The sequence below is a fragment of the Adiantum capillus-veneris genome, chromosome 16 (genome assembly GCF_014529385.1).
Source record: "Adiantum capillus-veneris isolate H3 chromosome 16, ASM1452938v2, whole genome shotgun sequence".
Taxonomy (NCBI): domain Eukaryota; kingdom Viridiplantae; phylum Streptophyta; class Polypodiopsida; order Polypodiales; family Pteridaceae; genus Adiantum; species Adiantum capillus-veneris.
Genome location: NC_140946.1, coordinates 42,935,942 through 42,950,275, shown reverse-complemented (window position 1 = coordinate 42,950,275; position 14,334 = coordinate 42,935,942). Strand labels below are relative to the sequence as shown.

Here is a 14,334-nt window from a genome sequence, read left to right as displayed (position 1 = left end):
TAGCCCCTGACAGCTCGGGGGATGATCATGCAGAGCACATTCCCAACGAGGCAATGTTTGAGCCCGAGATTGATGAAATGATCGAGACGATCATGGATTCAGAAAGGCTTATCTATGATGATATGAAAAGTGAAGCCGATACGCCATTGTATAATGGAGCACATGTGTCTAGATTGAAAGCACTCTTGGTTCTTCTCAACATGCAGGCAAAGTTTGGATGGAGTGACACTAGCGTCACAACGCTTTTCAGGTGATCTATTACAATTAGTTTACTTTAATAAAACTCTAAATGTATAATGATCTGATAGATTTTTACACGACTGTATCGTATTTTTATGTTGTGTAGATTGCTTAAAGAGCACATACTACCAGCTGACAATGTGATGCCAGATTCCCGAGATGAAGCAAGAAAGATTTTGCGAAACTTGGGGATGGATTACAATTCTATCCACGCTTGTCCTAATGACTGCATTCTTTTCAGAGGGGAATACATAGACATGGAAAAGTGTCCGAAATGTGATTCCGAAAGATATCGAGTAGATCTCCACGGGATAAAAATTCCACAAAAGGTTTTGCGACATTTTCCTCTGCTTCCTCGCATCAAGCATTTCTTCGAATGTAAGTCCATGGCCGCCCTAGCATCATGGCATGAGGAGAATAAATCTTCGGATGGTGTGCTACGAATTCTTGCAGATTGCGCAGCCTGGAAACATATAGATGGAACATGGTCGGATTTTGCCAGGGAAGCTCGAAATTTGCGCTTAGGCCTGCCTATGGATGGCGTAAATCCATTTGGTCAAAGATCAACATCTTACAGTGTATGGCCCGTTGTCATCGTCAACTACAACATTCCCCCGTGGTTGACTACGAAGAAGGGGCACCTATGGCTAAGCTTGATTGTGCCAGGGCGATATAAAGTGGAGAATATGGATGTGTATCTTCGTCCACTATTGGAAGAGCTACAACAATTGTGGATTGGCATAGAGGTGGTGGATATGAGCCGACACACAGGACGACGGAATGATTTGATCAGAGGCATTCTAATGTGGACCATGCATGACTATCCCGGGCTAACAGAATGCTCAGGTGATCTATTGACACTCCTCACTCAGACACTGTAAATCTTGTTTTTTCCCATAGTTGATCTATTATCATGTGTATACATGTAGGGCTTCAAACAAGCGGATACAGAGCATGTGTCACATGTGGACCTAGACTGAATGCACGTAGGGCGCCCTCACTGAAGAAGCAAATCTATGAAGGTCATCAAGCGTATCTTCCAGAGAATCATGTGTTACGCGACGGCTTTTTGGGAAGAGAGCCACCAAGGATGTCTGCACAAGCATGGTTAGAGCAGAAGGAGATGTGCGATGACGGATTGCCTCCAAGGATGAAGAGACTATCTCTATGGTACGAGTTACCATACTTGCCCCGACTCATGATCAATCACTTGCTCGATCCAATGCACATATTCAAGAATGTGGGTAATCTACTATGGGACCATCTGACCGGCAAGAAAGATACTTTGGGAGCCAGATTTGACCTTAGAAATGTGGATCGTATGGAGCAATATTGGCCGCAAACAGCGTCTGATGGATCGATAAAACTCCCTAAAGCACCATGGATTTTCACAGGAGCCCAAGAACGCAAAGTAAAAGAGACCATTCGATCTTTGCGGACCCCCACTGGCGTAATGCACTCGCTCTGAACGTGTACTAAAGAAGGAAAGCTTACCGGTTTGAAGTCACACGATTGGCATAAAATGTGTCAGGTACGTTCATAGTGGACTTTAATATCATTGCATAAAATGTGGACTTTAATATCATTGCTGCACATACTTTACAGTTTATTGTACCGGTTGCCATTGAGGGATGTTTGTCTCTCGACATCCGTAACACAATCTACAAACTTGCAAAGCTGGTGCAATGGATCTCACAAAAGGAGATCAACGTAGACTCCATACCATTCGCCAAACTAAATGCTGCGGAGCTTGTGTGCATGTTTGAGAAACATTTTCCTACTACCATGCTAACCATTCAGGTGCTTCTTCTTGTTCACATAGTTGATGAGGTGGAAATAGCTGGCACAGTTCATTCCAGATGGATGTTCTTCTTAGAACGTTTCATGAAAACGCTTAAGGGATATGTGCGTCAAAAGGCACGTCCGGAGGGTAGCATGGCAGAAGGTTGGTTGGTATCAGAGTCCCTAGTGTACATTGGAGAGTGGCTAGACGGATTTGATAAAGCCCGGGACACGCTATGGCGAACCATAGATGATGAGCGCATATCTGGGATTGTCATGTGTAATCTTGGTGTTGAGAAGAAGATGACGGAAGATCTAGAGGCTAAAATCAACCGATTTTGCATGCTTCACAATCCAGTGATGCAAAAGTGGATTTCACAATATGAGGATGCAAAGCAAGAGCGACAAAGGGCACGAATCGAGTGGAGACGGGGAAGACGACCACCGATGCACTATCCAACGGGTCTGGAGAGCCTACCAACATTCATGAGCTTAAGATGGTTGCACAACCAATTGAAAAGCGCACAACAATGCGGTGACGAAGTGACTGAGGAAGAGTGGGAGTACTCTTGGGATTGCGCGACCATGGTAAGTTTGCAATGTACGACTAGCTAGTGACTTTATTTCTAAACGTTTGAACGGCCACTCATAATCTTTGTTCGTTGTAGTATAAGTCATACACAGCAGCATGGTGTAAAGGTCAACATTTTAGGGTGGAACGGATCGACAAAAAGCGTTTTACTCAAGATTGTGGAATCATGGCAAAATTTGAACAGTCTAGTCGACGACGTTCCTCTGATGCAGATCCTGTGGTGGCGGAACTCACTTACTTCGGCACGCTACAAGAGATTTTGAGGATCGATTACAGAGGATTTTTTGTCGACTTGTTCGATGTGCAATGGTTCAAGATAATCATGGAGGGTCGCAACGCTACTGTGCGTAGAGGAGAGTCTGGTTTTCTTGAGGTGGATTCTACTAAGAAATGGACTGACTTAAGAGACACTTTCGTACTACCCGAGCATTGTGAACAAGTAAGTATGTAAATAGTTAACATCCCCCTTTTACAAGTTATGTGCTTGAAAGCTCTCATGTAAGTTATGTGGCTCTGGCAGGTAATATTTCATCCTACAAAGTCTACATCAAACTGGTGGTACGTCATAGAGGTAGCCCCTCGTAGTGCAAGGACGTATGAAGGCTACCATGTGCCAATCACAACGGCATCAATGGAGGAGATCAGAGAAGATGCTCAATCAGAAGCCGCTGCGGTGGTGCCAGACGAGCATCAAGATGCTACTACTCTATATGGGGTGCATGCAGAGGAGCTACAAAATGAAACAGAGGATATGTGTTTAAACGGAGAGCTCTATATAGATATAGGAAGTTATGTTGAGTTATGCGAGGATGAGAGAGAGATCTCTTAAAGCCACAAATATTGTATTTGAACAATTTTGCTCCGTGTTGTAAAAGCTCTGGCTCTCTAAGTACCTTCCATGGTGTATAACGCTCTTTTCTACTCGCGCTCACATCTTTTGATTGAAAATTCTGAGTTTTCGACTTGCCTCTTCTATCACTCAATTCATTGCGTCATTGTATTTATATGCGTCATTACGTCATTGTATTTAATGGTCTTTGCATCATTGTCTACTCTATTCATTCAATATTAAGTTTAAATATTCGTGTGTTTAATGCAGGTATGGATGATGAGGAGTTTCTTTCTTCTTTGTCACCGCAACAGAGACAGTGGTACGTGGAGCGTCATCGCTTTGGCGCATCATCGCGCGTTCCTACTCCATCCGCATCTCCCTCTCTTTCGGAGCATTTGGCGCGCTCCGAAGCTTCGGTGTCGACGAGACGATCTTCACACTCGTCTAGACACCGGCGCTCTAGTGGTGGCGGAGGCGGTTGTTGTGGGGATTCCGCCGCCGATGCCTCCACACCGCCTCGTGTTCGACGAGGCTCTTTACCCTCCCCTTCTTTGCCCGCCCCCACACCAGCCACAGCATCGCCATCTACGCCAGGTTTTGCGCAGCTGACTGTTCCTAGCAGCTACACACCTCTACCTACTCCGCCAGGAGCCACCCCACTCGACACTCCTCGCTTCGGGGCCCAGACGCCGGTGGAGACACCTGACGTCCGTACCCCCATCGACACGCCGCTAGAGACCCCTACCGGGACACCTAGGTTCACACGTCACCGGCCAGAGGGCTTGCCTTACTCTGTCGACTTCAGCGGCGGCATCATCATGGATGATGACGGCAAGAAGGTGATCTCGCGCATGTGTGGTCTTTGCTCTCAGCTGTTTAGACACTACATACTAAACAAATGGAGTGAAGTACCAAGTGATTTAAAAGCCAGAGTCATCAGCATACTTCATGATGAGTTTCCCGTTCCAACACGGGATCAGCGCTTCAATGAAGACCTGATGAAGATTCGAATGCGCGAATACTGCAAACACAAGCGTTCCGAAGTGCAAAAAGCAATCAAGCATGGGTGGAACAGGCCAGATTGGCTGGCCAAAGAAGATTGGAAGAATGCGAAGAAAGCAGCGCGCGAGAATCCCGACAAGTGGAAGCAACAAAAGGATGCAGCCAGAGCGCGAGTAGAGGCAGGGAGCTCGCACCACTTGGGGAGCGGTGGATGGGCATCATTTGAGGCCGATTTTGTAAGTGTTTTCGCATTGCTCTTTATGTTCGATAGTTTAGGGTTTATGAGTTTTTTAATTCTAACATAATGAAATCTTTGTATGTTTTGACAGTGGTCGATGACAGGACGTGATCCCACACCGTACGAGCGCGAGTACGCAGGCAGGAAGGGCTTAAACGCCCTGATGGACATTCTCAGTTCTCGCGGCGGCATGGTTAGTATTAGGGTTTACTCTTTTCTATTTTTTGTATTGTTTTATAAATGTCGTTATATGTTTATACTTACTGAAAGCTGTCTTATTGTCTTTTTTTGCAGAATCCGACAGATACGTCGCTTGGACGCGATGAGACGTCTGACTAGACGACGTCAGTTTAGCCGTAGCTAGATAGCATTAGTTTAGGGTTTCTCATAGCTTATGTATCATGAGACGGATTTTATACGTCTTTTTGAACCATGTATATTATTACATTTGTCACCGCAGTTCATTTTGCCAATCAATTCTTTATGCCTATGATGTTGTACAATTGTCATTATTACATTTGCCAATCAATTCATTTTGCCTATGATGTGTACAATTGTCAATTTTGCAAACAATGCGTCTTGTGGGTGACTATTTTGGGTCTATTATCTACCCTTCCACTTTTTTTAAAAAGTGAATCAAGTACAATATGGTTGATGGGTGGCAGGGCATTCAATGCCCTGTCACCAATTTTTTTTTCTCTCGGGCGTCGCTATAGACTTCTGTGTAAACATCGCTATAACCGTCGCTATATAGCGACGCTTATAGCGACGCATATAGCGACGGTTTTAGCGACGCCGGGGGTCATAAAAACCCAGTGTATTTTCGTCGCTAACAGTGTCACAAGAGCACACAACCTCTTGTAGTGCATTGATTCTCGTGAAGAATTAGACGATGATGAAAATTGTGTTGTTAGTGTTCCACATACTAGTAACCTTTGCGGTGTGGACTGTTCTCAAGAAATTCAAGATGATCCTTTACAAAGTGTTGGTGGTCGTCTCAGCACAATGGAAGCATGTGAAGTCAAGTAGAGCAACAGGTTTCTTGAAGATGATTGCATTGACAAAATCATTTATACTGTAGCAAATGAAGTGCAACAAATCATGGAGTCAGTAGAGGATGTGTATGAGGGTATATATGAGTCTACAATTGCTGCTGACGATATATTTACAGGTGCTGATATCACAGAGCAAGATGATGATGAAAATAGTGATGCTGTGTCAGGGTTGAGAGAAGAGAATTCCATTATTGATGCCTTTTTATCTGATTGTGGTATGTATGAGCAACATATTATGGATGATTTCTCTGTTGTTAGTATCTATTCAGAGGGGGTGCATGAAGAATCTTCACAGAGTATCGATGGATCTTTGGCTACCATAGAAGTATGTGAAGCGGAACAGGATGAAGAGATCTATGAAGATTGCTTAGATGATGTTCTTTGTGTGCCTGACATTTCTGACATGAATGAAGTACAGGATACCCACGAAGTTTCTCCTTTTGTTAATTTCTCATGAGCTACAAGAGGAAGCAATTCACAATTCTTTGATAGATGATGAGAGTATTCATTGCTCTACTGATCCAAAAGTGGATGAAAATTCACAAGTTATAGCTCTTTTTCATGGCCAGGTTGGAGTTCCAAGTAATGATGTTTCTGACACTGATGCAAGATTTTCAGAGGTTCGAAGGGATAGATGTCGTATTGTCGCACGTCTGTATGGAGAATTTCATGCAAGAGTCACATATTCAGTGTTTTTATGAGTGCTCAGATTATGGTTGGGAGCATAGCAATTTCGCAGAATGGCAAGCTTGCAATGGCCGTCATGTGGCGCGCGAATGGTTTTTTATACCATAACTTGGAATATGAAGTCGTCAATGTCTGAAGTGAACACTATGCTATGGGCTTTGACCTCGACTGACAATATCACTCATGCCGATGCAAGAACGGTTGAAGCACTCACGAACGATAAGGAAGAGCGGGTGAAGCACTCGAGGCATCATCGGCATCATAATGAGGCAACTTCGCATTCCATATGGATTGCGAGACATCATTACCATTAGGGAAACCGCATATGGTGAAATCATCAATGATTGATAGTGCAACTGGGAAAAGCAAGGATAGCAGGGTATGAAAAACATGGATAAAGAAGGCCATAAGGATGTGTGAATGGCCGGCATATTGTTGTTAATAATGGAATAAAGCAATGTTATTTTAAGGAGGCTTTTGCAGAGTAGAAAAGCGAGGAGAAGCGCTAAAGTTGGAAGTGGGTTTGACACCATCGAGCAGCAGGCGTGTGAGCATGCGACGGGCAAGAGAAAAAGCGTGGAGTCGAGCTGCACAGGCCGCCTTCGAGCAGTAGGGAAATAAGGTGGCAAGGACGACCAGGAGGGGCGTCGACTGCGTCAACAGGAGGAGAGCCGCCAACAAGCAGTCGATGAGGAGATGCTGTGGAGGGCTGAGCACTACGAGCAGAGGTACCATCTTTATTCAAAGAGCGGGGAGAGCATCCGAGGACATCGAAAAGAGATTCTAAGGCCATTTATGTAGAGGGAATCATCAAATAGTTAAGGCGGGCGAGTCCGAGGCATGCCAGGAGGCAGGGAGCGCCCTCAATTGCAAAATAAGGAGGCCAAGAGGCAGATAACAGAGGAAGACGAGGAGTTGGCGGCAACGAAGGACGACTTGGAGCATCTGCGAGGACGTCTGGCATTGTTTTTTTTCCTGTTTTTTTAATTACAAAGCTCAAGGATCTTTTAATTAAATTGGGAGCGTTCCCACGGTGGGAGTCAGCTCTACAAGCAATCAAAGGTTTCTTGGTGATAGGAGACAAACAATTCAAGAGAGACCTTTCAGCACGACAATGAAGCATTAACATAAGAGTAAAGGAAGTCGAAAGAACCAAGGATGCTCGTGTTAAGGAAGAGCAAGGCGAGATAAAGATGCACTCTTGTGATAAAGGGCATGGCTTCTTTTCCTTCCGCTCTTGACTAAGCAGAAGTCAGCAGATTTTTTTATTAGTGGTTGTAGTTCAGTTCTAACCAAACTTTTAAGTTCATAGCAAAAAGAATTTGAGTTCTAAAGTTTAGTGATTTTGGCAATGATTTATTATTTAAGAACTTTTGTCAGAGTTTATTACTGAGAATAACAACTTACTGAGAGTTATTAAAGCGCTTATGGCTATGAACAAAGACAACACTTGGATCAGAAAAGTTGAGTTTGGTTTGCTTGGCATTACATTGTTTTGTAATAGTAAGTAATAACACATGGCTTTTATAAACATAAAAAAGGCCATCTCAACAAAAAGATATAAGAATTTTATGATTTTTTTGGCAGAACAACTTGAAATTTTACTAGAATTTATGACTTAAAGCTTACCATAATTTTTTCCATAGGGATTGTATTTCTGCATGCAGAAAAATCCAAATTCTTTTTTCCCCTCATAACCGACCTATGGTAGAAGCAAGGTGTTAAAAACTTCTTTCTAGCTTGACAAATAAATTGCCAAAAATTGGTAGGAAAACAGGACACTTAAGTGTCCAATTACAGGACTAGTGTTAAAGAATTGGTTGGATGTATTTGTGGATTACAATGGCGAAAATATTCCGAACTGTAAGTTTACACACTTACCGAATAACTTACAAAGATAGAGGTTTACAATCTTTATGTTAAAACTATCAAGGAACGGAACATGCCAATTCTTTCTCTTTGCTCATTTCTAAGCGTTTGGAGAAAACAATTCTCTTATGTGAAGATTCCAAAAAAAAACAAGAATGGGTGTGTGTCAAATTTGTGCTGAATTAAAAGCAAAGTGAGACACAACCAAAACATCAAAACAAAAAGGTATGCTTGATTTGGATTTTGAAGTTCAAATATAATTTTTTTGATCATTCTATTTAATAACTAATACCGTTCTTTTGTTTTGAATCTCCTATTCAACTTGCACTCAAAATCCACCGTGAACAACAAAATGCAGAGCGACAAAAGCTAGCAAAGCATAGAAAAAAGTGTCTAGAATCCAAAGATCAATACTTTCTTTGATAAAATGGATCAGAAGAAGACTTTTCTACCTCATTTTTTATGTGCTCCAAAAAATCTTAAAGAAGAAAATTTTGTGCAGCTATATGTGGTTGGAGCACTTATCTTCAATGATGTCATGACATCCAAAGTCTTCATCAACTTATCTAAACTACATAATGATTCAAACCTCACAATCACTGTGATCCAAAAGATTTTGAACGAGTGGGAAGGAGAATTACTAAGAACATTGTACATGCAGCTTGACAACACAGCTCAGAAACACAAGAATCAAGTGCTGATAGTTTACTTAAGCATGCTAGTGGAAAAAGAGGTTTTTAAGAAGATCAAACATGGATTTTTATTAGTGAGAGATACTCACGATCAAATTGACCAAATGTTCAATAGATTTTCAGTGAAGCTGGCAAAAAAGAGTGCATTTGATCTTCCTGAAATTTGTGAAGTCCTTAGAGGATCTTACGAACTTCAACTGAAAATACATGTTCTTAAAGAAACATACGATTTCCGTGAGTTTGCCATTGGTGGAGCTTTAGGTACATCATCCTTTGTACGACTAAATGATCATAGTTTTCAACATCAACTTAAGATGAAGAAGAAAGATCAACTTTGGTGCAAGAAGTATTCTAACACATAATCATGGCATCCTACTGATGGTTTAAAATTCATATCATTTGTTCTAGAATAGCATATTGTGTCATCTAAATACATGCTATTAGCACCAACAAATGAATCGGCAAAAGCTCTAAAGGAGAATCGAAGCATCAATTATCTGCAGTGCTTAGCTGAAATCAAAGACACAATACAAACATCACATGTATACTTTCTAACATGTTCAATGGAGTGCTAGTTTAGTTTTTTTGAGAAGCAAAAGCAGTTAATTGAGGCCTCAAAAGTGACACAGCTGAAGTCATAAACTTGCATCCATTTTTTTGGCGTATGTATCAATCAAACATTCCTAACGATAATGTTGTAGAGGGTGAAAATCAAAGGGATTCAATTAGCAGAGGAGGTGGAGCAACTAGTGCACAGAGAGATTCAAGAAACTTATGTCGATGCAAGAAAAATAACAGAGAGATGACAACAAGAGAAAGAGATGTGGAAGGGGAATGTCAATGAGTTGGCTGGATGTGTCATAATTGTTGTGTTAGCATCAAATGATAATTTGAACTTAGAAGATGTAAAATTTTTTGTTTATGATTTCACCTTGAACAAGTCTGGTCATCTTCAACAATAATTTTGATAGAAAAAGTTCAAGGATTGTAATTGAAAGTCTTGAATCTCAATTGCAAGCTTTCAAAGATGTGACTGTTTTTTTAGTGGAATGTTGTGTAATTTTTTCATAAATATTTGCACAATTTGTCTCAAAAACTTTCTATATTGACTTTGATACAAAAAATAGAAGTTTTTTGCGATGTTCGCTATTATTTTTTTAAGTTGCTCCGAAAATTGATGTTTTTTTAGTTTTTAAACAACTTTTGGCCAAATTGAAGGTGAGGAGTAGTTTTCACGATTTAAGTGTACTTTATGATGACAAAAGGGACTATAGAGCTAGAAGCACCTAATGCGGTATGCCTCAAGTTTTTTGAGGAAATGCCTTTGAAGTTATAAATCCTTAGACTTGAGCAAAACATGGTTAGTGATGATACTAGCAACTCCAAGCCTAGCTCAAAATGTTTTATTGTCCTAGACAAAGTAGGCTATCCTTGGAACGCAAAGTAGATACTTAAAAAGCATGCATAACAAAGAACACTATCCTCCCATATTACCGCAGACAAAGTAGACTATCCTTCGGAAAGCAAAGTAGATACTCAGAAAGCATGCATAACAAAGAACCCTATCCTCCCATAGTGGGCAAAACCAAAGGATGTGTTCACACGTACACCACCTATCAGTAATATAAATTTTCACAACTATGCCAAAATGCGGCACATATTGACAAGAAGACTTGCAAAGTTGCATGTAACACAAATATCTGGTAGACATGTAGCCATGGAAGGGACATTTACTCGATAAACTAACTAATTATTTCAGCATGGAGAGGATGCATGTCCCTTTCTAGATTTATTTCAGCAATAATATTCTTTTGTAATGTTACCATAGAGAGAGATGTATGCCTAACAAGCCACAAATATCCATTTTTGTTTGAAAAAATAGTTCAAGGAGTAAGTAGTTTGCCATAGTCAAAAGATTAAAACAAAACTCAGCAAAGAGTAATGATAAAAATTACTCTCAACAAAAAAAATTTGAAGACTCCACGATCTAGGAACAATAGAAGTCCCATTCGGAAAATTACATATCAAGGTACCCATTTTCTTAATTTAATTGTTGCACTTGAAATATAGCTTCAGGTAAGAATTTTTCTTGTGTTAGATATGTTCTTGGAGACAAATAAACTTGAGCACAGAATAAATGAGATACACCAGGAATCTGCCTCATATTGAGAGGGTATGATCAATTCTTGACTGACTTGCCCGATCTGTTTCGAATAATCCAAAAATAAAGTCATCCACGTTCCGAGATGAAGGTCCGTTTTTGTCAAACAGCTGGTTGAGTAGATGAGCCCTAAGCTCTGTACATGCAACTCTAAAAGCATTTTCTTCTTGGTTATTCATGAGCAGATTGACACAAGATTTTACTTGCTCTCTATCCACTTCGCCTTTAGAACCAACCGGTAGCTTCATTCCTACTCTCCAATGCTCCATTAATCTACAATTCATTTTTTGCTCAGCAAATTGAGGAAACCCTATCATGGGCTTACCCATCAAGATGCTCTCTAACAAAGAGTTCCATCCACAATGCGTCATGAATCCACCAACAGAAGCGTGAGCAAGAACTTCTACTTGCGGTGCCCATGGAACAACTAAACCTACCTTTGAACGCCTTGAGATTTGGTCGTATTTGGATGATGCTTCGCTTTTATCTTCAATTGAATCCGGCCGCAATGCCCACAAAAATGGTTGTTGGCTTGACTCAAGACCCATGGCTATCTCTTGAAGTTGTTCGGTAGAGAAAGCTACTATACTTCCAAAGGAGACATAAAGGACCGACAATGAGGGTCGTCCTTGTAGCCACTCGAGACATGTTGCATCTTCATGCCATAAGCTAGCCCTAGGATGGGGCCCCAAGAGTTGATTGGGGACTTGCATGCCAAAGAAATGGCGGTGTTGAAGAGTGACAAGAGGACCAATGGACATGATGGGCATGCTTGCTTTCATGGATTCTTCCAGTTCCTTCTCTGGTTCGAGAGATAATGAGTTTGAGAGTACCCACTTAGCAGAATTCATGAGGTTCATTTGGAGTAAAATGAAGTCAAGCACATCATCTGGCCAAGTTGCTGCATGGAAGAAGGAGGGTAAATCTGCAAATGTGAAGATTTTGGGTAGCTTGGGGATGCATCTGAGAGGTTGCTCTGGACCACCAACCATGTCTGTGCGAAAAAAGACTATCCGACTGATGAGTTCATGACCTCTACTATCTTCCAATGCTCTTGACTCACACGCTCAAAGCACACCTTTCATAATGCCCATACTCTGCAGGGCTCTGCTAAACAATGAAATATGTCCTTGCAAAGGAAGATGAGACTGGAGGGCAAGGGTCCAAGATTCACTTCAAACGCGTCTACTCTACATACCGAACCATAAAGCTTGTGCTTGTCAATCGAGGTATTCAGTCCTAATAGCCTAGTAAGACATGAAAACTTCTGTTATAGATGACAGAGATGAACCAAGCAGCAATGCATGTGCGCTTGCCAGTAATGATGTTGAAGGATGTAACCATATGGAAAGTCGTGTACCCATATGTGAAGTCATGCACCCACATGTACACCATCAACACACATACATAAGCATTAATTACCAAGATCGTGTCAGTCATCTAACCTTGGATTGGGAACACTCCATGGGATGCGAGCAAGGGGATGTTGCAGTAGGCCGCACAGCTGGAGAGGGTACCTGTCCACAGGGCGGCGCCGGGGATGCCCAGATGGCTGCCTGCTGTATGGGCCCATGACATTAGAGCATCAGCAATGATGCAGGATACGCGATCCCTGGCATGAAGACAAGACAGCAGCTGCACGAAGGAAGGGAGGAGCTGCTCTATTGCCCGCACACGAGATCTGATGGACTCAGGGTTGGAGGTTGCGGTGCCAGGGAGGCTGGCAGGAAGGGAGACGTGGTGGACATTAGGCGGGGGTACATCTGAAGAGCCCTGCTCACGGTGAGAGAAGTGGAGACGGGAGAAGTTGGATTGGAGGTGGACGAAGGTGATGCGCAGTCCGCGGGAGGCCAGCAGATTACAGAGCTGGAGCATGGGCGCCATGTGGCCCTGCACAGGGAACGGTAGTGCCACCAGATGCAGCATGCCCTTCTCCCCTTTCTTTTCCTTGTCCTCCTCATCCCCCTGCATCTTCCCCAAACGCTCGCGGATCGCCCTCAGGACTAAGTAACAAGAGGGGGAGGCAATCCTCGTTTATAAGTGACACGGGGTGTTACTCGAGGGAACAACGACGGGGAACGCGATCGGTAGGGCGGGGGGCTTTAGGCCGTCAGATCCATGCAGTAGGAGGGGCAGTGTTTTAGAGTATTTTGTACTCGCATGCATTACAAGCAAGCACGACAGGGGGGTTGGATAGGGAGCGCGGATCTCAACCGAGAGGTGGTGAGGTCGAATCCGAGGCGAGGAGGCTTGGGATGTAACCTTTTTGCCATGCAAAGATTGGAATCAACGATGGATTGAATATCCATCGTAGATCCCTCGAAAAGCGCCTATGTCACTTATGAACGAGGGGAGGCAATGGGATCAAAGGCGGTGAATCTTACGCGCGAAAGCAGAGGAGATCGCAGCCGCAGCAGTCAAATCAAAACTAAACCTGGACAGCCTAAGAAATGCATAGCACCTCACGATGTAAGGCCATAAAAACAACTAGGCATACATGATGCGTGCGTGGGTGAGGTGGTTAGCCTATGTCACCCTCAACTTGGACTGCAAGGCCACCGGTTCCAAACCCAACAGCACGCCTCGTTTTTCCCGTTGGTCGAGTTTACTGCGCCTCGCTTTTTGTGCGGCCGTGTTTAGTGTGCCTCAAGATCCCGCCCCTCAACCTGGACCATCGATCCCATTACTCCACCCCGCATTTAATATGGGTGTTACTTAGTGCCAAGGCTCGCTTGTGAGTGGACGCGAGTCAATGGACTCCTGGACTTCAATCAACCATCACGTCACTGATCATCACATGAGACAGGGTGCAAACCATGGGACTCGGGAGCCATGGATCACTTGCCCATATTCAAATTAGCCCATAGGCTAGGCTATGTGCCATCGGGTTCAAACCATGTCCATCGTCATCTATATGTGCCACAATCAATGGCCCCTATTCAGATCGTGGGTGCGACAGGGTGGGATGTCCCGTGACTAAGCCTCACATCCCTAGATTGGTTTTCGCAATAATCCCGGGATCTGCGGTCAAGATTTAGCGGTTGCTTCGATATGAATTTGGGTAGTCAATCCCATGGTTTACACCTCGTGGCAATTCAAGGGGGGGCTTGTCCATCTGAATGAACAAGACGTATGTTGGTCTTACCAACGATAACAAAAACCTTGTTGCACCTAGAGGGTAGAA

General features: G+C 42.9%; 2 protein-coding genes across 2 annotated transcripts; one reads left to right on the top strand and one right to left on the bottom strand.

The window, feature by feature from the left end:
• Positions 1-356: 356 nt before the first annotated feature.
• LOC147438920 (uncharacterized) lies at positions 357-6,564 on the top strand. The gene is made up of 7 exons (XM_086483944.1): positions 357-1,771; positions 1,846-2,610; positions 2,691-3,053; positions 3,135-3,402; positions 5,768-6,153; positions 6,311-6,361; positions 6,451-6,564. Exons 1-7 carry the CDS (start codon positions 1,763-1,765, stop codon positions 6,562-6,564), a joined length of 1,956 nt encoding a protein of 651 aa, XP_086340070.1. The 5' UTR covers positions 357-1,762.
• A 4,413-nt stretch (positions 6,565-10,977) lies between these two features.
• LOC147438919 (linamarin synthase 2-like) lies at positions 10,978-13,163 on the bottom strand. The gene is made up of 2 exons (XM_086484876.1): positions 12,596-13,163; positions 10,978-12,144 (listed from the first exon to the last, which is right to left on the bottom strand). Exons 1-2 carry the CDS (start codon positions 13,119-13,121, stop codon positions 11,150-11,152), a joined length of 1,521 nt encoding a protein of 506 aa, XP_086341002.1. The 5' UTR covers positions 13,122-13,163; the 3' UTR covers positions 10,978-11,149.
• Positions 13,164-14,334: the final 1,171 nt, after the last annotated feature.